Source organism: Gopherus evgoodei, chromosome 17, assembly GCF_007399415.2.
Source record: "Gopherus evgoodei ecotype Sinaloan lineage chromosome 17, rGopEvg1_v1.p, whole genome shotgun sequence".
NCBI lineage: Eukaryota > Metazoa > Chordata > Testudines > Testudinidae > Gopherus > Gopherus evgoodei.
Window position 1 is genome coordinate 16,159,669 of NC_044338.1, and position 25,072 is coordinate 16,184,740.

The 25,072-nt window shown below is 45.1% G+C and overlaps 1 protein-coding gene across 7 annotated transcripts in view; it reads right to left on the bottom strand.

Moving 5' to 3' along the window:
- Positions 1–25,072, bottom strand: part of GTF2IRD1 (GTF2I repeat domain containing 1) — a 174,384-nt gene that overhangs the window by 40,193 nt on the left and 109,119 nt on the right. For 6 of the 7 annotated variants that reach the window (XM_030536774.1, XM_030536775.1, XM_030536778.1 and 3 more), the window contains 9 exons: positions 24,309–24,429; positions 17,528–17,565; positions 15,908–15,988; positions 11,920–12,009; positions 10,397–10,450; positions 7,173–7,238; positions 4,408–4,591; positions 2,356–2,414; positions 2,038–2,100 (listed from right to left, as the gene is read on the bottom strand). In XM_030536774.1, coding sequence (XP_030392634.1) covers positions 2,038–2,100; positions 2,356–2,414; positions 4,408–4,591; positions 7,173–7,238; positions 10,397–10,450; positions 11,920–12,009; positions 15,908–15,988; positions 17,528–17,565; positions 24,309–24,429 — 756 coding nt within the window. The remainder of the gene's footprint in view (positions 1–2,037; positions 2,101–2,355; positions 2,415–4,407; positions 4,592–7,172; positions 7,239–10,396; positions 10,451–11,919; positions 12,010–15,907; positions 15,989–17,527; positions 17,566–24,308; positions 24,430–25,072) is intronic. The other variant, XM_030536777.1, reaches the window with a different exon arrangement.

The window sequence follows — 25,072 nt, forward strand, 5'->3', positions numbered from 1 at the left end:
CTTTACATTAAGACCTAAATGAGTCTCCCATTCAGGCCATATGCAACTGTTGTGATGATGTGCAAACTGATGGGGACCCTTTCATTACAGCTGAACAGGCACTGGTGGAGATCTGTTGTCCAGGGAAGCAGCCATGTAGATAACAGCTATTGCTGATGCAAGAGTCCCCATGGACTGCTCCCTAAACCTCTAGCAGACCACTGTGCGGATTTACCCGCACTCCCTTGTACTGGCAAGGGAAATGAACCAATATTGTCAGCAATATCTTAGACACGTTGTCACCTTCTACACTAGCTAACAGGAGAAGAGTTTATCCTGACTCTGTTTAGACCAGAGCAGTGATAAGTTAGCCACGGGAAAACAAAGTCCCAGCACCAACGCAAACAGTTCCTTTGTGAGGACTGCTCAGGCTTCATCTACACTATGAGCGAGAGGCATGATTCTCCTGCTCTCACACACACAGACTTGCGCTGGCTCTCATCAACCTAATGCAGCTATAAAGAGCATGTGTCCATGATAACACAAGTAGCAGCTGCTGCGGCATGGCTTAGGTATGTAGAGAAGCAATGCCTTCACCACCACTACCCAGCTTATCCCAGCAGCTATTTATACTCACGCTAACTCGATGAGCCCCTTGGGTGTCCAAGTGCCAAACCAGACCACCGTAAGGTATAGTATTAGCTCCATTCATACTCCGACTACCCCACTAATGCATCCGCCTACTTATACCATTTCTGAGTTCAGAGTGGCACGAAAGATTCAGACAGCACGTTAGAGGGCACGAATGTTTGCCACTTCTTCTAGGAAAGGCAAATGGATGCACTGGTTGCTTACACTGGGTCTAAATTTGGCTGCGTGTGTATCTAATTCCAAGTCATTTTTCATTCTAGGACCACTCCACAGTCAATGGGGGGTGGGGGGTTTCCACTGATTTCAACAACCCCTGGGTCAGGCCCTTCACCTGTGAAGGTCTGTGAGCTTTGCCAAGAAATAACTTATAGAGAGTGGCACTTGAATAGCTCTCAGTGCTGGCCTTTCTGAAGGCTCTGTCTATATGGTGTGGTTTTACAAGCACAGTTCTTTCTCCTTTGTAGTGTAGGGGACGCCATGACAATGGCCTCGGAGGCTGGACATACTGGGAAGAAAAAGCTGACTCTGGTCTGTGACAACACCTGTGTGCATAAGACCTGGCAGCAAGCACTGTAGAGCTGAACAGCATGTACACAAACATCAGCAGGGTTGAAAAGCCAAAAGAAAAAATGCAAACCCCAGGTCTCAGAGTATTTAATTTTGTGCCTTGCAAGGTCAGATCGAGCAATAATTAAGTCATCCAATTATGGCATATTCCTGAATGCCTCTCAAACCCTCTGTGCCCAGAGCCTGCCCAAACTTTGTCTCTTCCCTCCTTTCGATCCTTCCTGTCCTGCCGCCATACTGCTTCCTTTGTCTTTTCCCTCTAGCCTCAGCTGTGGGCCCTTCACTCACCTGCCTGCCAAGCCTTTAAACCACATGGCTGTCTGGGACCTTTACTACATTCATCTCCTCAACGCCAACATTTCCATGCCATTACATGAACCGTGTGTCCTGTCTTCTGCGTGACAGATCGCTAGCGCCCACCGGGGCAGGAGGAAGATACCACCCTGGGATTCAGTTCTCTGCTTCACTGCAGGCTGCATGTCTGACAAGTCATTGTTATGTCTGGGCTAAATTTTCCACATCTGGGAAATGGGGTGATAACACTTCCCTCCCTCCTAGCAGTGCTGTGCAGACATATACACCTTAGTGACTGTGGCATGCCCCATAACTGCGCTGATGGGGGCCATACTAGTACCCAGACAGACAGGCATTGGCTCCATGCTGTAAATGCAACTATATAAAGATACATTAACAACAAGTGCAGTACTGCCCTCTCATCTCCCCATGGCCATAGCCAAGTACATTCCAACCCCCCTGTAGTTTTATAGAAGACTGGCATGGAAAAGCTCTTTAAATGCACTTCAGACTCCAAAGATCTTTCCAGACACTGACCGCTCTTACCTTGAAAGCCCTGTCTCTTCACAGCTTCCTCGACCAGAGAGTCACTGGAGTCTCTCTCGCTGGCTGCAAAGACAAGGGACACAGCAGGAAGCGTTAGGACTACCTGTGCAACTGAAGCAATAATAAACCAGGCTCTAATTTTCAGAGCTGCTGGGCATCCGCAGCTCCCAGTGCACTGAATTTGTTCACAGCACTCTGAAAAGTCAAGCTAAAAGATGACAGAGGTAGGGGAAGGGATGCAATGCTTTGGAAACCGTTTCGATTCCTTTCACGCTTCATTACTGATGCCCATGTTAGCTCTAAGTTTCAGAATCCTACCCTTAGCTCCTGGGCTGTCAGTGGTTGTCTCCTTTACTCCCTCAGCAAGAAGCTCTGGTCTGGAAAACATTGAAAAAACAAGACGAAGAGTGAGTGAAGAGCCATTCCTGTAAACCTTCAAGTTCTTATTACTACAATCTGTCACCTAGGATACCACTCATGTGCCCACGAACCCAACACACACATCTGCCTAATGCAATTTTAAACCTCTTGCAGTACAACAGGGTAAGCTTGAAACTCATTTTCATGCCAGAAGAATCTTCAGAGAGCCAGTGTAAAACCCTATAGGATAAGATTAAGTTCAGAGCTGCTGAGCATCTTACATTGCATGCGAGTTCCTTTCCACAGACAATGCAGTGCAGAAAATTTTATGTATGATAAAAATGAACCAGGATAGGACACTGGTATCTGTTACAAACGCCACATATAGGTGTTTAGAGTTATACTACAGAGAAGTAGATTTGAAGGAGTGGGACAGGTAATAAGACAAATCCCAAATCTCAAACCTGCTGTCAGTTTGCAGATCAAGTATTGGTTGGATGCCCAACTTTCATTTTCCATGTCAGCTGTCATCCAGCCTTGCCCCCATTAGTCCCCTCATCTTCAAGGGAGAGGTTGTGCCCAAGAGCAGATTAACATATGTCTAGCAGCCAGAACATAAGCACTAATACCACTTTCTTGGCAAGCCAGAGGATCCAGAGTTTGGAATCATTCCGAGAGAGACAGTAAAAGATGTTTGAGGCATAAATACCAGACATCTCTTGAACTCTGACCCTAAAAACCTGTAACTGGGCAGGACCAGAGAATGTGTTCCAACATCTCCTCTGTGCCCCTCTCATCCAGTCAAGCTTAGATATCTTATCAATTTATTTCATCTGGTTGGGGAAATAAAACAATCTTAAATTGGATTTCTATAAAGCTAAAGGCCTGCAATTATACCACCTACAGCTGTGATTAAATCAGGTAATCTAAAATAAGAAGAGCTAGGCTGGATTAGCAATTAGATGGGAGACATCCACCTAGGGGAGTTAGATGCCAGCCTGCCATTGAAATTAATGGGGGTTATAAAATCTAATTCCCCTGGGTAGTTCTGAAAATCTTAGGTGCTGCAGAAGTTTTGCTGCTGATGCAGTAAAGTGATTTCCTCCATGTAATTCCACACTGCCGTAATGTCCTGGCATAGTGTTATGGAGCATTCAATTGCTGGAGGTGCAGCCTGTCATGAGATGTAAAACCAACCCTCTGCCCATTTGTGGTCAAAGATGATCCTGTGGTGCTTTCCTCAGCATTGACCTCAGCATTTATGGACAAATTATAACTGCAGTTTCTACTGGGTACAAGATTATTCTCTCCTTCCTGGCCTACGTTGTTGTGTTATGTTGCTGTGTTATGTTGCTGTTGGCTGCTTTAACAGTTGCTCTATTTTAGCTGCGACTGAAAACCGATGTGTATGTGTGTCACAGTCCCCCCACCCTCAAACACATCCTTGTTACTAGTGGAGCTGGACCCTGGGATGTTCAGCACTAAAAGCACAGTTGTCTAGTGTCAGAGCCAAAGAAACAATCCATCAGTTGGCAGCAACAGCAGGCCTTTATCCTCTATGCACCAGCCAGTAGATGGAGACCTAACATACTCAGCCAGCAGGTTATACGTATATACAAATAGTTTTATACGATAAGTCTGTACATGGCTTTGTTGTAACTCTGGAGGAAAGGCCTTATATAAACACAAGACTGCCACATAGCTCACACCCTGCAAATTCAAGTGCATCGATCCACACTTCCAGGGAAGTTCTGCAGTCAGCTCTTCCCTCCAGGCAATGACTTTGGACTCCAATAGCAATGACCTAAGTGGCACTTGAAGGTGATAGGCTTTGTATTCTATTACAAATCCTCTGAGCCAGGCAGTGCCACTCCTCCTTCCCCCCCCCCCCCCCCCCGAGACACAGGACTCTTCTTTAGAAGTAAAAGCACAAACAGTAGCATAAGGTGCAGCCTCCCCGAGAGATTTGCAGATACTGTACCAATAAGAGGTTAACCAGCCTTGCCTTACCTCTTAATGACAAACTGGATGCTGTTGCTAGCTTGCAGTATCTTTTTCAGCTTTGCTATCCCAAAGCAATTAGGACGCCTGAGTAAGATGCCTTCAGGCAAACCCACCACAAACAGGTCTTCTGGGTACATCAGGAACTTGGCGTAGGGGACTTTCACAGGCTCCGAAATTCCCATGGCTTTAGCTGAGTAAGGATCAAATCTCATTAGTTCATTTGGCCTTCAAGTTGGGCCCAAGTAAAACTGACATCACACCCTATGTTTTGGGGGGAGGTTTACACACACACACACACACACACACACACACACTTCTCATGGGAGTGTCTTTATGAACCTGAGTCATACAGACTGTAGAGCACCCTATGGAAAGAAGAGAAAAGTCTACTAACGATCCTGGATTGTCTTCTGAATTTGCTTGTTAAACGTAACGTGTAACCGGCCTCTCAACAATGTACTTGTTCCTGAAAACGTTGGGAAATACTCTCTTAAAGCAACAGGGACCCCCATGTCTGTATCCACACAGCTTTCCCTCTCTCTGCAATTGCTCAATTTCTGAAACAGAAGGAGGAACTGCACACAGAATCACCATACTGTGACAGTTCTGACAGTGCTGTGCAAATTTAATCCTCTGGAGGGGTGTGTTACAGGCCTCCCCCTGGGCCATCTTGAACAACACACCAGCTTTTGAACTGGGGACCTCTACAGCTAAATGCACAACCTGCCACAACTTGAGCTCAAGAGCCCAGGCTGCCCACCTGGGGCTGTCTCAGACTCCTATCCTCTGCAGACCAGCACAGAACTGACTATATCACATGCACTCACCATCGGGTTACACAGGCCAAGCCATGGCTATACACAGCCAAGATCTAAGTTCTAGAGTGGTCTTAGGTAACTTTCTACTGTTATAGAGGTGGTCTGGGAGAACTTAATGCTGGTGAAAGGCACTGGACTGACAGGCCTGGTGACTGGAATCCTCCGTGTATCTTTAATATGCCCCACCAAGATGCCTTAACTTTGATGGGGAGAGACAACTTTGAAGGTCAAGAGTGCAGCTCTCGGCAACTCCACTGAGGCAAGTGCCAAGGGTGATAGTTAGTGACAACGCTTGCAGTGCTTTTGTGATGAGGACACTCGTCCACTAGGAACCGGACTGAAGACACAAGCTCATTGCACACATGGCTCAAGATTCAAAAGCGCTTGCCTCACAGCAGCTCCCCCTCATCCTTCTCTGCGGAGAAAGTGGGGATTTCTCCATTGTATTCATTGGGAGCTCAGCTCTCTTGAAAATCCAGCCAATAGGCTGAACAGCCATCACAGAGCAACAGCTTTTGTCAAAAAACAAAAATAAAAAAACAAAAAAAAAACCACAAAAAAACAAAAACAAAAACCCCACAAACCTTGGGCTGAACATGAGCTAAAGATTTGAAGTTGACAGGCTCTACTGACTGCCAAACCTCGGAGTAATCCAGTTCCCACTGGAAACCTATTGTTAAGACTAAAGCTCTTTAATAAACTAGTGTCACCAGGAACAGAACTTCTCTACAGATCATTTCAGTCTTACAGAACAATGGCAAACCAATTTGTTTCAACCATCCTAGAAAGCTCTTCCTGTTTGAAAGATTCCTTCTGATCTAAAGCTGCCCACACTTAACGTGGAACTTTCTAAATACATAGCTTTAACATAATAAATAAGTACACTTTTAAACACATCTGGAATCCCATTTCCTCTTTCTTTTAACTGACAAGACCTCAGCTCAATGGAGGGTGTTTCTCCAGCAAAACTTGCCCATAGCAGCTTAAGGGATACAGCTCCCCTGCTCTGCTTCTGGTGTTTGTGACATCAGCCCTTGTGCAAGAAACACAGAACCTTGAATTCTGGTTGTGACAGGCCCAGAAAACTTGGTTTATTCTCAAAAGGTTCTTGTAAATTTTCCATGTCTCTTGTTTTCTGTTCAGTGGTTAACACTCTCTCTCTCCCTCTCTCTCTGTGTTTATTTAGTTTTTAAGTACATTTCAGCTCTCACAAAAAGTGTGCCCCAAGTTCACCCGAAACTCAATCAAGATCTGCTACAAACTTCTGCACGGAAATAAAAACACACAAAAATGCTTCGCAGCTTTTCATTGGTCTTTTTACCCAGAGATCTCCACACAGTTTGTTAAAATGGGCAGAGCAGAGCCCTATTTTACTGAGTGAGGGACACTGTGGAAGTGAATGGCATTCTCCCAGGAGAAGTAGGAAGCACTTTAGAAAATCTGGACTCAAATGAGTTTCTCAAGGATACACTGTGTAGGAACAGAACCCAGGTTTCCTAGCTCCCAATCCAGTGCTCTATCCACTGGACCATCCTGCAGTACGCCACTGATAACCTTTTCCAACCCCCACAATACCTTGGCACACTCCAGGGCAATCTTACTGAAAAGGCTTCGTGACATTTTCAAACAAGAGAAAAAGGAAAATACTCCAGCTCTTCTCCACTATGGTAGAAAGTTTGTGGGTCACTGAGGCAACTCATAGGCAGGTAGTAGCCAGCTAGAGAGGTTTTTTTCAGGAAATCAAGAGGAAGAGTTGCAATAGCAAGGTCCAGTGAGAATCCCAATGCATTTGTAAGCCCAGCAGACAGCAAATGAACCAATTAGACTTCACGTTCAGTCAACAATCGGTTTGGAAATAGTAGGTGACAGCTCTGAACAATTAGCTACGTTCTGAGCTCCCTAAGGCAGACACTGGCGCTCAGCAATAAGAACGATGGTTAATGAACATCTTACCATATCGCGTGTTGAACAAAGTTTCAACTTGTTTCCTCAAATGACCTAACACGTCACCTAGGCCATCTGGAAAACAAGAGAAACACACGGACAAATAAACCGCCTTTAACCCCAGGGACGTACAATCAAGCTGTTGGGACAGCCCTATTCTCCACTGACCCGGAGAGGCCCTCTGAACCCTCTGCTCCTTTAAAGCCAGTGCCATTCCTTGCAGCAGCTGCCACCCAACTCCATCCGCACCAGGAATAGGGGAGTGACATCATGAAGAGTCACTGGCAAGCCTCACAGGTGAGAAAAGATCGAGTGGCTCTTGTGACCAGTGAAGCTCCTCTCAGCTCCCAGGCAAGATGAGTTTTCCCAGTCACCTTCAGCCCTAGGGCAACATCAGGGACTCAGTGCTACAAATTGACAGGCCAGGTGTTTTTCAGAGGCGGCAGTACTGCGTCAGATCATAGCACTGCGGGATGTGAATGGAATCACAGAGGGGTAGGAAGGATTCCTCAATCACATGGTTTTGCATCTGTCTCTTTCTTGATGGCGATATAATTTATTTCTCCCATGTGGTTTTATTTTTCTACTGATGAATATCTATTGATATCCTTTCATCTCTCTGTTAAACTGTAGGACATTGTCACACCTGGTGGGAAGTGTCGTGGTTTTCATTCCTATCAGCTCTCTACTTTCACAAGTATCTTGTTATTTTAAAATGGCTTGTTTCTTTCCGGACATGCTACTAGTCGATTTCGTCAGATTTACGGCAGCAGGATTTCTTGCTGTTATTATTCACTCAGCCCAATACTGTTGGTTCAGCTGAGTTCCTCTTGCTGACTAATGGCAGCAGAACAAAAGTACCATAAGCTCAGGCACAAACACAGGTAATGGTTTAAAAATATCTCATCCACAGAGTATCAGGTTAAAAATTCAGATAAAAAAGTCAATTTACCAACAATTTAACTATTTAAGAGGGGTTAAAAGATGGCTCCGTCCTTTCCTTTTTAGCCATAAAGTCCATACAGTCAACCTATGGCACTCATTCCCATGGGATGAAAAGCATAACTGGGTTAAAAAAAGAATTAGATAAGCTCATAGAGGATAGATACATCAGTGGCTATTAGCCAAAATGGTCAGGGATGCAACCCTATGCTCCAGGTGCCCCTAAACCTCCAACTTACAGAAGCAGTGACTGGACAACAGGGGATGGACCACTCGAAATTGTCCTATTCTGTTCATTCCCTCTGAAGCATCTGTTACAGGCCACTGTCAAAAGATAGGCTACTGGACTAGACGGACCATTGGTCTGACCCAGTATGGCAGTTCTTATGCAGGAAAACATCAGTTTTGGAGATAATTAGAAAGGAACAATGGGATCAAAATGAACCCACTCAAAAAGATGCAATGCCATATATTTATTATTCTAGTTTGTATTACAGGTCCCAACTGAGATCAGGGCACCACTGTGCTGGTGCCGTACATACACAGAGAAGACACAATCTCTGTCCCAGAATGTTTACAATCTAAATAGACAAGACCTACAAAGGGTGGGAGGTGAAGCAGAAGTACAGAGGGGAAGTGGTTTGCCCAAAGTTACACAGTAGGTCTGGGCCAACCTGGGACTAGAACACAGGTCTCTTGACTCACTCATCGGTGCTGTACCTACTAGACCATGCTGCTTCTCTGACAAATAATATTATTACATAGACTGGAATAAACTGTATGGATAATTATCAAGTCCTCAAGAATTAACTCCGCCATATTCAGGAAAATAAAAAGGGGTGATGTTCGATACAAGGCACACGTGACCTGAATCAAAGTTCACACCATTCTCACATTGTTCCGTAATCTCTCCATTTTTCAATCTCTTTCCCTTCACACCAACACATGACTCATTTTCCAAGCCAGAAAACTTCATGTTTGGACCACGTAGATTTAAACAGGCCTATGACACAACACTGAAACAACACAGAGAAGATGTGCTCCAAACTCTGAAGAGTTGTTTCCATTTTTGTTGCATTTAGTCTCTGGTCCAGCGGCACTCAGGAAGGCACGCCTCGCCTTCACTACTAACCTCCATGCTACTCTGTGGCCAGATGAACAGCTGACTGGGTTGGCCAACACTTCTCACTTTGGGGAGCTGTACAGCCTCTGCTAATTCAGGGCTTGCTCCTGCATCAGTTAAGTCAATGGGAGCTTTGCTACTAACCTCAGTGAGCACACAATCAGCTCTTAGTGACATGACTTGTGACAGACTACCAACAGTAAAGGATTTAATCAGACAGTGCATCACTGCAATTTATAATTAAAAAATAACCCCCAAACCTGCAGCTGATACCATAGGTGCTGACTCTGTGGGTGCTCTGGGGCTGGAGCACCCACGGAAAAAAATTGGTGGGTGCTGCTCTCCATGGCCCTCCGCCCCCCCCCGGCTCCAGCTTACCTCCGCCTCCTCCATGAGCGCACTGCTGCATCCTGCTTCTCTCTCCCCCACTCACAGTGCCTGCACCGCAAAACAGCTGATTCATGGGGCAGAGAGGGAGGGGGAACGCAGCGCTCTGGAGGAAGAGGCAGGGTTGGGGTGGGGATTTGGAAAAGGGATCTAATAGGGGCAGGGAGGTGGCGGAGTTAGGGCAGGGACTTTGAAGATGGGGTTGGAATGGTGGTGGGGCCAGGGGCGGTGATGGGGTCGAGTCAGGGCAGGGCCAGGGGTAGTGAAAAGGTGGAGGGGATGCAGGCACCCACCGGTGCCAGAGAAAGTTGGTGCCTATGGCTGATACCACTGTTGTGGCAAGTAAGTTTGCTGGGATCAATTCTCAGCTGGTAGAAACTGGAGTGATTTCACTAATGTCAATGGAGTGACACTGATATACAACCAAATCAGGATCAATCTGACGATCTAGTCATTGAAATACAGAGATGCGCTTCTGAACAGGGTGGCTGGGAAGCTAATTACCTTGCCAAGAATTTAGAAGGTCCACCCAATGCAGTCTGTCTACAGCCACTGGTTTTCTCTTGTGTTATACTCAGATTGGGAGCTCACTGGGACAGGGACTGTCTTTTTGTTCTCTGTTTGTACAGCACTAGCAAAAGAGAGCCCTGGTCCCTGACTGGGCCCTTTGATCACACAAATCAATAATAAAATAAAATACAGCTGTTTTCATCAGGCTTTAAACAAACCTGAGATTATCAGAGGATAAGCTGGCCTGTTTTTATTACAAATTCACTCTTACCTTCCATCGGTTTTTCTTCGTGTCTTAAGTCCTGGCTGGGCTCTTTATCTGAAACTGGAAGGAAAGCAAAGGTTTAGCAGTTTCTCTTGCATAAATTGGTCAACGTTCCCCAAGACACTTCAAAGAGCAGGCATGAGAATTTGCTTGAGGCTAGAATGAAGGATGAAGATACAGCCAGATGCGCTAGCTAGCTAAGCGGAGTATATTCCTCCTATGCTGGGAAAAACAGTCCAGTGAATAGCCAGCATTTCCCAGAGAACAGAACAACACTAAGCAGAGAAGTTTGGGGACTGCCTTCCCACCCCCACTTCAGCCAACAGAGCACAAAGCTGAGTGACACAGGACATGCCTTCTGATCCACCTTTCCGACAGTCTGTTAGAGCACTGTCTGGTCCCCAGCAAGCAAGGGGTTTATCTCGGTTCAGATTCACATCCCCTTTCACAGGTCCCCAGAGCAAAGGCTATAAGAGGGGCTACCTAGGCTGTAGGGAGCTGCCTTTGGGGAAGGTCAGAAGAGGTCTAGGTTGAGTCCAGGCAACAACCTTTTCTCGTTAGTCTCTCTCGGTGACATTAAATGGTTCTGCTTTCTTGTTACAAACAGAACCCTCAAGGAAAGGCCCTTGCTGACTGTGCTTTTGATTCAACGGCTTCCCCCCACCCCCATCTTATTCTGCCTTTCACACAGTGCTCATTACAATTCCTTCTGGTTTCTGCAAATTGCCAGACACATATGCCATGAAAACTAGGGGGCCTTCCCTCCCAGCAGTATGTCTTCTCCACCTAATGGGGCTTAGGGCATGATATCTTGCATCCATTTCGCCCCTGTGGAATGTTCCCCTCAGTCCCTCCGATTCCCCTCCACCTGTTGCCTATTTCGTTATTACGGTTATTTATTATTGGTATTATTGCAGCACCTAGGAGCTCCACGGTGCTTGGCGCTGTACAGAAACACCAAAAAAACCATACTCCCTGCCTCAAAGAGCTTACATCTATTTTTAGATGAGTCCAAGCGAACTGTCCCTTACTCTGTGCAGCACCTAGCACAGTGGGATCCCAGTCTTGGCACTATTGTAATGCAAATAACAATGACAATATCTAAATATGCCATGGGGAAAAAAACAAACAAATATTTGACACACTTCGCCTTTGGATTCTCAAACGTGTTTTCTACTGGACACAGTTAAGGCGGCTTCAGAGCAACAAGGCTACATGTTTAGGCCAAGACTTTTAGTGACAGAAGCCTCTTAGGCTCCTATTTCCGTATTTGTGCTCCCGAATGAGTGACCCAATTTCAGTAGTGCTGATCACCCAGCAGTTCTTACTGGTCAATAGGAGCTGCTGGGTGCTTGGGAATTTTGAAAGGTCAGAACACTTACTGATGTGTAAAATTGTGGTATTAGCATCCTGACTTTAGGCTCTGATTATTGTAAAGCTTGGCCTGAAATTTATAGTCCATTTCTTTTTGGTGTTTGTAGGATTTCCGAGCTTTCTAATTCCAAGCAATTTTTTTTATTTTTAATTACCTGTTACTGTTTCTAGCATGTAGTTGGAATTGTCTGAAGTCATGCGGCTGGTCACTGGGTCGTGCATTTCATCGGAACCAGGGGATCGGTCTGTGAACAAAGCACCAAAGACAGTTCTGACAGCCCAGGCACTCTCCCTGGAAGCAGACTTCAGAGCTTTATGGTCCATTCACAAGAATTCATGAAAAACTAACCTACCCAACATGAGCCTCTGCATGTTGCTTTGATAAAGGATGCACTTACACAGTCACAAGGGCACGTAGGACCAGAAGCAGGACTACTCACACTGGTCCACATGCTCAAAAAGTATTTAGGCATCTAATGCCCATTGAAATGGAAGTTAAGCACCTAAATATCTTTGAGGATCTGGGCCACTGTGTCTGGAACATTTTGATGGCAACTCTGCTCTCTTTCTCCTATACACTTTAACACTTGTAAGAGGACATCAGAAACCCATCTATAAAACCCACTCCACCTTCCCAAATTGGGGAAAATAGCATCATCTGCAAAAAAGTTTCTTCATATGCCTCACAAAGGATGAAGACCAACAATGGCTTCATACTGATTTAGTATCTAGACATCCAATTCTGGCTTAAAAATTAATGCTGCTTGACTCCACCACCTGCTACTCAGGAAGACCATTCTGCCAACTCGCTGCTTCACTCCAAAAATAATGCCTCCTTAAATTTTTCTTAGATGTATGCCCTCTTAATTTAAGCCTATCTCCTCTAGTGTTGGCCTCTCCAATGCCCTCTAAGAGATCTCCAAATGTAATTTTAAAATAAACCTTTAGCTACTTTAAATATGTCCATCAGGTCACTACTTAATCACCTCCTCTAAGGATAAATAATCCAAATTTCATCAATGTTTCCTCTTATGTGAGCACCACCATTTTATTCATCATCTTCCTTGCCCTAAACAATACTCCCTCCAATTTAACTACGCTTACCTTCTATTTTTATTATCTTATGTGGACTCTGAACTCCAAGTGTCAGCTAATCTGTGTCCAAAAAGTAGAATAACTCAGTTTCCTTAAATTTATATAAAATACACCTATTAATGCAGCCATTAGCCGCATTTTCTCCTGTTACATGGCAAGCTGAAAATGAAAACGTTTGAGCTAATAATATACCCGGATCCTTTTCCTTCCTCTCTATTAACTATGGGATAGAGTCCGCTCTCATTAAACTGGTGTAAAATCCAGAGTGACTCCACTAACTTCAGTGGAGTTGCATCAGATTAACACATGTGGCTCTAATTCAGAACCATCTGAACTATGGTTAGCATGGGCATTATTTCTACCCAAGAGCGTCACCTCCCAGTTGGACACATTCAAAGTCATGCTCTTGCTCTAATTCCCTCCAGGTTACTATGTAGTTAATGCTTGTAAAACACACATTGAAAATCCACCTTACTAATCACCCCTTAAGATGTTCCTACCATTTGGTGCATTACCTAGCTAAGATAACAGCTCTATAAATACCAGCCCAAGGAACAGCCTTCCTCAGGGAAGCTCCTCTTTACTCTCCAGAGCCCAGTGTTTTCAGCGCTGCTGTTCCCCGTTAGGGCCTGTGACCACTGGCTCCTCAACAACTCTAGGACCCAACGCAAGAAGCACTTGGGCCCAGATCCTCTAAAGGTATTTAGGTGCCTATCTTCCACTGAAATTAATCTGTGTTAGGTGCCCAGGATCTGGACCTTGAGCAAGTGCTTAGGTCCCAGTGATTTCAATGGGATTCAAGCATGTGCTTAGCCACCCCTCCTGAACAGGGATGCTTTTCTGCACTGGTGCCCTGGTCCGGAATATAAATATTTGAGGTTTGAGATCTTCCAACCTTATACAACAAACAGGAAACAGATCAGATGATTTTTGTGGTCCTGCCTTCAGAAACTATTTACCCATTATGCTTCAGAGGATCCCAACAGGGACTGTGAGCCCAGCAGCTTTTCAGGGTGATCATCTCCCCCAAAGGGAATCCACTTTGAGTCCAATCCAACATGTCTCCTTTCGGCCCATTCTCCACTGTCTACTCCAAAACAACATGCTTATTGTGCTGGATGACACCTGACTCAGCTTGCGTTGTCTATCTGTCCCCTTTCCCAACTGATCAATCTAATTCACTCATGCACACGTTTCCCAAAACAACACTCAATAGGCTGGGATAGCCAAACACCAGGGCTAAAGAAAAAATGGGAGATCAAATTCTGCTCTCAGTTCCACAGCTATAAATCCATGGTAACCCCCATAAAGCCAAAGGGGTTAATCTGGAATTACATCAGTGTACCAGATTGCCCCCTTGTGTCAGGACACAGTTTTTCAGGGGTTCTTCCCTTCTAGCACCACAATGGTCTGGCACGTCTGTGGCCTAGCCCTCTGGCCAGATCAGCTCTCCATCTAGTCCCCTGCCGGCATTAACAGAAAACAAGCTACATCTAAACTCAAAATAGCCACTTGGGCATTAAAGACCATAACTATATCTTCACAGAGAGCCAAAGCAAATCCTAGCAAGGTGAGAGGCCTGGTCAGGCCAGGTTACTTGGGTTAGGACAAGGCAAGTGAGCCTTCCCTGTCCCGGGCTTCATCCAGAACTGGCCCCTTGTAAAAGCTGCCAGCTTTTTTTTATCGGGCCTGATGGGCCCTCACTGACCTCAGCCTTCTGCCAGCCCCGCTAAGTTCCAGAGGATTAAGTCTCACTGGCTCTGCCTGCGGAACCCATTGTAGGTAATCCCTAGAGATCTGAAGTCTTTGCTCTTCCCTCCAGCAGGACACCTTCTTAGGGTGGGTCAGGCCAAGACAAGGGGCAGCAAATGTGTGGCCCACCCTACCAGTGTGACTGAGAACAATTCTAGCCCCTGCTACGTCGTGTGTGTGTGTGTGTGTGTGTGTGTGTGTGTGTGTGTGTGTGTGTGTGTGTGTGTGTGTGTGTGTGTGTGAGGACTATCTAGCATATGTGCATCACTGATTGCTCACTGGCAGCTTGGTAGCCTTAGAGCTGGTTGCTTGGAGCTATTCTTTATTCACTTGTACAATGACAAGCCCTAGCCAGATGCAGGCTACAGAGACGTCACTAGTGGTTCTACAGGGCCTATCAGCTAATGAGAGACAGAAGCAATGATAGATCACCAGCTTTTAATAGGCTCATGATCCAATTACACCTTCAGGAGCCAATGCACAGTGCTATAGAAACGTGGAGGCCACAATTTAAAGGGATCAGCCTAGCACAGCATTTTTTTCACACTGGTGCATCCACCCCAAAGGTGCTCATCTCCAGAATAAAATCGAGAGAGACAATTTAAAGTGAGGTCACTTTAAAATTCCTTCCAGACCCACTCCATATTCTTCCCCAACAGGCTGCAACCACTGTTTCCAATTTGTTCCCTCTAAAAGCAAGAAAGTCTATGGCTTTCTTTGCACAGGGCTGGGAGTCAGAAAATCTGGATTCTACTCTCAGTCCTGGCGTGGATTTGATACGTGACCTGGGACAAAGAATTTAGCTTTCTGCGTCTCAGTTCCCACCTTTGTGAACAGGGACAGGGATACTCATTGGGGCTCAGGTGGAGAGCACTGGGACAGAGGAAGGCAATGGTCACCTTCTACCTCAGTGCTTCTTGCTTATCACCTAAAGAACAGTGTTAGCATCTGCTCCAGAGGAGTCTGCTCCCAGCCTGCCTGGCCAGAGGTGGGACAGGGACAGGGTGAAAGGCATAAAATGAACTGACACAGAACAAACTCTTGAAAAAGCAAAGCCCTGTGTTACCCCAAAGGCCTTCCCAAGAAATCTGCTAACTTCTGATGCACAGTTGGAACTTGATTTTCAAAAGAGAAAGGGATTTGGAGGCGAAGTTCATCCTAAAAGACAGTGAGATGAGGAGACATCCCAATTTCCTGCAACCTGCCTTTCCCAAAGCAAAACCTTCACGCAGTGCAATCTAAGGCCAATGTTCTTTGCCTAGTTATTTTGAGCAATTCAAAAGTTTTAGATTTTACCTGGAACGGTGATTTGAATGATATCCAGCTCATCTGGCTCAATTTTGATATGTCTGATCCCACTCAGTTCTGCTGAGGTACCTGGCAAGAGGAAAAAAATAATCGGCGCATGAAATACAACAATTGGCCACTAATTATTTTTAATTAAATGGAGATATACCAATCTCCTAGAACTGGAAGGGACCTCAAAAGGTCATTGAGTCCAGCCCCCTGCCTTCCCTAGCAGTACCAAGTACTGATTTTTGCCCCAGAAAAATCAGTGCGCAGGAAGGAAAAATCCTCATTGTCCACATGTTAGATTCTAGGCAGTAACCTATTCTAATAACTGTGCTTAGCACTTCACCCATAGGTCTCAAAGCACATTGCACATGTAGGTAACCATCACTAATCCCATTGTACAGATAGGAAAACTGAGGCAGAGAAAGGCTAAGGTTTTGTCTATATGAAAAAAAACTGCACCAGTTTAATTTAAATCACTTTATAAATTGATTTAGTTAAATGATCAAACCCCTATGCAGATTTTCTTATTTCAGTTTAAGAATGGCTTATTTCATTTCATCTTAAACCAATTCAAACCACACTGAAGTAAGCCTGGTTTAAAACCACAATAAGAGAGTGCTCAAAGCCTGTTGCGCCAGTTTAACTATTCTGGCTTAAAATTCTATCGGAAACAAACTAGGGAAACTTCTGGTAGAGAAGCCTCAGTAAATACGGCTCCAATTCAGCAGTACATTTAAGCACATGTTTAAGACCCATTATCGTCAAAGTGTTCTGTTGCATTAGGGCCTGCCCAAAAGGCCATAGGACAAGTATCTCTGAATCCCTGCCTGTGAAAGGGGGAAAAATACCTACTCATTTATCTGCTTCCAAGGCGTACCGTGAGCATCAATTCATGTCAGAAAGGTTTCAGGGATGCGTAAAGGAAGCTCTCTAGAAAGGATCTTTGACTGTATTTCACTCTTCCCACTAGTATGGGACAGAGCCACAGTCTGTAGGCCGCCAGGGCACAGAATGAGTCGGGTCTATTTTCTAAGGCTTTTTCCCACCATTCTTCAGCTTACTCTCCTGGGTAGGTATTCTTGCTGTTCTCTTTTGTATTTGTTTTTAAATAACGATGCATTCCCACTCAGATGGGCTCATTTTAAAGAGGGAGCATGTGTGCATGCGTGTGTGCACATAAGACACACACAACATCCCTCATACAGAGATTCACAGAATTGTTTATTGCCCATCAAAATACACAATATAGAAGGCACTGTCCTCTCCATGTCATCTCTCTTCCTATAAGCTATTCAATGGAAGCATTCAGAGATTCCAAGCCCCACACCATGGAAAGCATAATACACTACGGGGAGCCGTGATAGGCAGTAATGTTTGCTACACCTTTGTCATTTGTATTGAAAGGTTTCATTACAACAGCCATAACTGCAGCACATTGCTGGGAGAGTGTGCGCTCAGCAAATGCATTTCATGTGGCATGTCATCATCTCAGCCAAAGAACTGGAGAGTTTATCTACTTCCCGGGGAAATCTGATATTTATTAGAAGGTATCTAGGCCTTTTTTTTGGTCCCTCACCATTACACTTTTTCAGTAGAAAGCAGCAATTATTTCTTGCTCACCTGGTTCACAGTCTTCAGAAACACTACTCTTCTCAGACCTGACAAGGAGAAGCAGACGTGAGACATGGTAAAGAAACTATCAATGGATAGCTTTAAAAAAAAAATTCCATCCTTATGTACAGTGCAGTAAATAGACAAAAGAGAGGGGCATTTTCAAGGGACTGAGAAAAAACTAGCTCCAACTTCAATACTTCCTCGGCATAAGGAAAAATAAAGATCCCACACTGACTATCCTAGCAGCAGAGCACTCCTGTAACCAAGCCCATTGGGTTCTGAGTCCCCACTCAGTTACATCAGTGCAAACCAGGAGTAAATCCATAAACATCAATTAAGTAACATCCATGTAAAGAAAGAGGAGAATCTCACTGAGTTTTAACAAACTTCAGGTCTACACCACAAACTTGCATCAGTGCAGCTGTCCCTGTTAGTGCTTCTGGTGAAGATGCTTTAAGCCAGTGGTCCCCAACTTTTTCGTCTGGCGGGCGGTTGAGCATCTGCCGAAATGCTGCCAAAATTCAGCAGCGATGCCTTTTGATGACAAATTTCTGTGGATGCTCGACCACCGGCCAGGACGCAGGCGCATTTAGATGCCCCCATGGGTGCCATGTTGGGGACCCCTGCTTTAAGCTGATAGGAGAGAGTGCTGTGTCTTCTGCCAAGGACTCATTGTTTGGCTCAATCTGCCCCCACCAAAGAAAATGAGAGTTGTACCATTGACTTCCAAGGGAACAGAGTTAAGCCAGCCAGGAGTGCTTTTGAAAATCCCTCTCTAAAGATGTAAGGATTTACATGGAGAGCAAGGCTACCCACAGCTATTAGAATACATGCCAAATATTAGAAAAAGCAAGAGTTTTTGGAAGGGATGTGAACTCCTGTGCTTCAGGGCATTAGGCAACTTGTAACTAATGGTGCTTAGGAGGAAACCTTCACTGGGGCAGATGATCCCATAATTGTCCAGTGCAGGGGGGTTTTTTTGCACCTTCCTCTACAGCATCTGGGGTTAACAAATGTCAGAGACGTGGTACTGGACTAGCTGGATGACTAGTCTATGTCCTAACAGGGGAGCACAAGTTTCTGTACATACACTACACACAGATACGGATTTTTTCTTAAAAAAAAAATAAATGTGTATTTTATTTAGAAATATACATTATGTGGGGGATGGGGGAGGGGAGATGTATGATCAAGGCAAGTTTTGCATCTCCACTGTAATTTAAGATTTCCTATACAATATGTTGAATTAACCCAAGTGGGCTACAATTCACACAGCCTGTGAATTCAACATACATGGCCTGATTATGTTCTCACTTAGACCAGTGTAAGTCAGCAGTAACCCAGCTGAACTCAATGGGCTAGTCAGTTAGATCCCCCAGAGTGACCCCCTGATTCCACCAATATAACTGAGTGCTGAATCTGGTTCAATAGATTTGAGATTTATATTTGGACAAAACCAAAGGACGTCAGATCAGAATAATGCTCAATACAAATAGCCTAATGATTATGCCGCAATGAAAACAAACTCAAAACTCGAAACCCTGCTCTGCTTAGTATCCCTCACAATCATTAAATTCAGCTTAGAACCACCACCAAAAACTCTGCTCCAGAAAAAACATCATTTTTCTCCAAGATTTTCTAAAGCTATTTTACCAAAATGTGCAAATCCCTGACTGACTCACTACTAGAATCAGTCAGGATACAGTAGGGATGAAGGTGAAGACAATTCAATATTAGCAGGTGTTCAACATAGACCGTAAGCCCCCAGATTCGCTTGCACATTGAGAATGGCCAATTCCAGGCCTTTTACTGACTCGGCTACTGTTGCACAGCCTGATAGAATATTCAGTGGTAGATTTGCTTAGCAAAATGTCTTAGAGGCAGATTAGCAAACTAGCTCCACATCCCTATCATCTTGTCACTGTTCTGCCTGCCTGTTTGCCTTCAGGTCGATTTAACTGTATTTTTATATTGGGGGTGGGAGGAGTATATTAATTGCAGAGAAAAATTAAACAAGAGGGAGGGATATGTTTTCAGCTATTGACATACAAAGGTTGATTTTCAGGGGTGCTGAGCACTTAAAAGCCCCTTGTGAAGTCAACAGGAACAGTGGGCACTCAGCAGCTTTGGAGATTTAGCCTAACCACCTGAAGCCTGATAGCCAACCAGCCATTGACTTCAATGGGTATGTGAACTGAAGTATATTTTTGTAGTTAAGGCACTTGCTTGGGATTCCAGAAACCTGGGTTCAGTTCCTGCTCTGTAACAGACTCCCTATGTGACCTCTGTCAAATCACTCAGTGCCTCTGTGTCTCAGTTCCCCATCTGTAAAATGGGGATAGCAGCACTATCTTGCCTCCCTCGGGTGTTGTGAAAATGAACAGTAATAATTTCAGGTACTATCGTAATGAGGGCTGCATAAGTATCTATCTAGACAGAACAGCAAAACCCTGATTAACAGCAGCGGTGCAAGATCAGGTCCTAATTTGCACTACCCATTATGCTCTCATTTAGCAAAGATTATGCATAGTCAAGCAGACAATAGAGCTTTTCCATCTATGCAATATATCTATATACTAGCATACCAATATAAGGAAAGGCCCAATCCAGTGCCCACTGAAGTCAATAAAACGCTTTCATGGACTTTAATGAGTGAGCCCTGTATTTATATTTCAATTCTTAATTTCAACAACTTACTACCAGTATAATCAATTCATACAGTGTATCACTTCCTTTAGCCATATACATACATTGTGCAATCCAATACCACACTTGAAATTACAGACTTCCCAGTTGCAATTGTTCATATGAGGCCTGATTCAGCAGAGCGCTTCTGAAGCATATGTTTAGGTGTTCTGCTGAAGAGGAACATGGATTGCTCCCAAGCTTAAAGTTCAGGGTGTGTCTATACACTTTGATGAATACTTGCCAAAGCACTGTGACATTGTGATGCTGGATTCTGCTTGTAAGAGGCAACCTTTGCCTGAGTCACATTTCTTAAACCTGGGGCAGCAGTCAAAGAAGTGGACTCCTTTGCAAGCCCTAGCACTTGAACAAGAAGAGCAAAGGCCTGACAATTTTCACAGTTTTTGAAGACTCCCTTTTGCTCCAGAGACATTTTCCCAAGTTTCTTGCTTGGATGAGACCAGTGCAAGAGTATCCACCCCACAAATGTATGCGAAATGGCAGGATACAGAGCATGAGCCAAATTCCACTCTGAGCTCTGTCTGCTTCCCAGCACTTGTTGCCTTGAAGTCAATATCATCTCACAAATCTACTCCTGGTCTCGGGCACCGAAGAATACTGAGAATGTGACTGTCAGGTGTTAAGACTTTTGGATCAATACATTCCTTGTGCTAAAATACTCGGTGATAGTTCAGCGCTCAGCATGTGACGGCAAGCTCTGGACAAAGAGGAATTGATTCAACAGCAGCCTTTTTGGTCACGTGTTCCACATGTTTACTTATTTCCCCAGTAGACCCTCATCAAAGCAACAAGTTTATCCATTCTTGGAAAATACAGCCTCGTCCACAAGCAATGGCTGTCAGCTTGACCCATGCACCAGGGGCTGAACCCGCCAGGCCAACGCATGAGCTGCAATTGACCAAGTTAAAAAGCCAAGGGTCTGTAGCTAGGGGCTGTAACAGACTCATTATTTATGAATCTAACAAATACAAGCGGGTGGGGCACATCACACAGTTTAGTAAAAACAATGCAAAGGCCTTGTCTCTTCTCTGTTTTAAGAGCATCTTAATTAGGTTTAGCTTTCATCTGCTCCCAATCAGCTTCAGCAAATAAAACGTAATACCACCTAGCTCTTGTATTTAAATAAGCCTGGTTTAAGCGAAAATAAGAATGGACACAACAGTCTTTGGGGACAGTTTAAGTGAATTTGATTTTAAAATCCCACCTTCAGTTAAACTGGATCAACTCAGCATGCCCTAAGTACACCAAGCAGCACTCACTAGTCAAGCATGTGTGTCCTGTACAGGGCATCATCGTCGTTACTTGTGACACAGCAATTCACAGGCAGAGCCAGTCCCTGCCCTCAGCCATGGTCATCTCAGGATACCTGTAAAGACCTTTTTCCTGTGGGATTCGCTATCACAAAATTAAACAGAACGTTGCAACCAGTGCTAAACACCACAAGGCCTTTAGGGCTAGAATGTTATTCACCTCAGTGGGTACGTCTACATCACACACTAAGCTCAGGTTTGACCCCCAAGCGCCTCTCCCATGTCTACATACAAATCAGTCTGACTCAGGTCAAAAAGCACTCAGGGCCTTGTCCTAGAGCTTTGCTGAGGGGTGGAGGTAGCGGTGGGGAAGACAGCAGAGCCCCTATTCCACTGAGACTGGGGTCCAAGCCTTATTTTGCAATGCGGATGCAGCTCAAGCTGCAGACCCAAGTCAGGAGGTCTGTGTGGTCAAATATGGACATGTTGGCACAGCTCTGAGACTTGGGTCGACCAACTGTAAATCCAGGTTTACAGTGTAGCTGGAAACACCACGTCCACCAGCCCCAGCTCCCACAGACCTGAGGTTAGCCCCAGAGCACCATGGGAGTTTTACCCTGGGCTTCACTGGGACCAGGATTTTACCCGGCAAAGCTGGTTGGACACGTAGGAGTAGGCGGAGCCCCCAAACGGGGTATCACAGAATACTCCCTATCCCCTGGAACACCCTGGGGGCTGCGGAAGGAATCACACCCCTCTGGGGTAACACCAGCACCCACAGCGCTGCTCTTCACTCAGGGCTGCAGCCACATACCGCCATGTACCTTGGCTCTCAGCAACATTAAGCTGGTCACACACCAGAACATCTCTCCTCTTGCTGTCAGTAGTCACATGTCACTACTTTTACATATAGTTCATACAGAGTTAATACTTTATCAATAGGTGTTACAAGAACATCACAGGCATATGTAATGTGTGTTACATGTGGTTATACATGCATCACTTGAAGGCTTGATAGATGGATATAAACTATTGACCTCACAGACTTTAAAAGGACAAAATGAACCTCCATGAACCAATGAACCACCATGATCATCTAGTCTGACCTCCTGCCCATTGCAGACCACAGATGCTTGCCCACTCACTCCTGTAATAGACTCCTGGCCTCTGGCTGAGTTACAAGCCCTCAAATCATGATTTAAAAAGACTTCAAGCCACAGAGAATCCGCCGTTTACACTAGTTTAAACTTGCAAGTGACCCATGCCCCAGGCTGCAGAGGAAGGCAAAAAATCCCCAGGGTCTCTGCCAATCTGACTTGGGGGGAAATTTCCTTCCCGACCCCCAATATGGCAATCAGTTGGATCCTGAGTATGTGGGCAAGACTCAGCCAGCCAGCCAGACACTTGGGAAAGAATTCTCAGACCCCTCCTCATCCAGTGTCCCATCACCTGTTGGCCTCTATGAATCTGATGAGACAAATGTCAAAACACCTATCAATCAGTTATGAAAGTACCCTTCTTACAAAGTGTGACCTGTAAGACTGCAGTCTGATGGTGAATTGTTAGACCTACTTTAGGCATCTCAGATAATTCAGGAAGGAAATCTTCTTCTAGCTTGTTTGCACACAATAGTGATCTGACCTCTTTTGTTCAAACTCAGTGGTTTTGATCTCTTTTTTTTGGTATCAGCTCACAATATCGGGATGATCTGATTTCTCTAGTGGTTTGCTAACGGCAGCAAGGGTGGGCACACCATCAAAAGTGAAAAATGAGCCCCTTGGTTTTCATTGTTGTGCTAAAACAAAGCTCTTGCAGTTACCACACTATCAGCAACGGCATTCAGTGCCTTCTACCTCTCTCTCTCCTTCCTCATGTGCTCTCCTGATTTCAGACAGCTGCCAACAGAGGATTGTCACAGCATGACCAAAAAAGAAAAAAACAAACAACAACAACAACAACAACACACACACACACACACACACACACACACACACACACACACACACACACACACACACACACACACACACACACACCTCTCTGTGGAAATTGCTTCCGCTTGCAGCAATCGCGTCTCTGGAAATAATCTTTCCAATGTCAGTGTGTGCAGCACTGCACAAGTGACAAAAGAGGATACAGTCCTTACCCTGAGAAGTTTGCAATCTAAACAGACAGGCAGCAAAAACTGGACACATCACCACACTGAAAGGCTCAGACAAGGACCTAATTTGGGACAAATCCTGAAGTTCTTATTCAGTTTTCACTCAGGCAAAAAACTCACTTCCTTCTACTCTGGTCCTGAGAGTGTACAGTAAGTGATATTAAACCATCTCTCTTACACAGACACGCATGCACGGAAGAGCTTGGGCTAACTGAGCACATACTTCTCACTTTTTGTTTTAACATTCTCCTCTCCCCTGGATTTCCCAGCATTGCTGTGACTAGCAGGCACTCCCTCACTAGCCTCATGCATTAAAGCCTGACAAATGAAGGCCTATTAGACTTTCTCGCTTACAGCTTTACTAGTAACGTCAACCCTACTGTGCCAAGTTAAAAAAAAAAAATCCTACGCATTTGAAATGGGAAGGTTTCCAGCTCCATTGCTGCATAGCATTTGAAACCAATGAAAGTCACACACAGTATATATGTCAGAGAGGCACTATGATCAGAGTTTCCAAAGAGCAAGACTCGCACACTCCTTGTGAGCAGAACCTCACTCCCCCAGCGGTTCAGTGGACTCCAGTGGGGCTGCATGGGGGCTGCGGGGGGTCACACTCTAGCTTCTAGTCATTACGGAGGAAACTGCTTAGGTGGAGATGAAAGCCACATACCTGTTATTAGCCTGAGAAGTCCCTGCCAGGTCTGGCACTGCCATTCTGTGTGGTTCTGGAGAGATTTCCCCTGATGGGCTGGAGGGCTCCAGCTTGGTAGGATCTTTGGTAAATTTACTTCCTGGTCCCAGTTCCGCAGCAAGGTTTCATAATGAGAAGCACAACCAGAATTAACCACAGAAGAATATGAATGCTAGCAGCACAGCTCACAAGACTACATGTTGTTGTTCTCCTGGATTTACAAAGCTAGTCAGCAGCTTGTGATGCATAAAGCGTGAGAGTCTGGGTTACACATAAAAGGGTCTGTCAATACAGCAATCAGAGGGTGTGACTCAGACATAACGAGCTAGCTTTAAGCTAGCTTCGGTCCTGGACCAGAGGGCACGTCAGTGTAGGCTGAACAAGCCTGTCTGGAACCCTGAGAAATTACTCAACAGGGCTAGCCTGCATCAAAGCAAGTGCTGCTCGGGCATCCCAAGCGGGCCCAATTAAAGTGAGCTCGGGTAGGTCTGCTCAAGCAGCAGTCGCCCTGTGACTGCAGTACAGACAACCCAGAGATATGGGGACACCTTCTCTTAGTTACACTGTAGCATTTGTATGATCTAGCACAGGAAATTCTGCTTGGAAATTGCCTTCACGCCATTCTAGGAGCAAGGTCCTTCCAGCAAGAAGAGATGCAGGACCTCCTGGGAGACGGGCACCTTTGCATTTGAGCCAGACCTCCTCGCACACGGACGGCTACTTAGGGTAATACTACTGAAGGG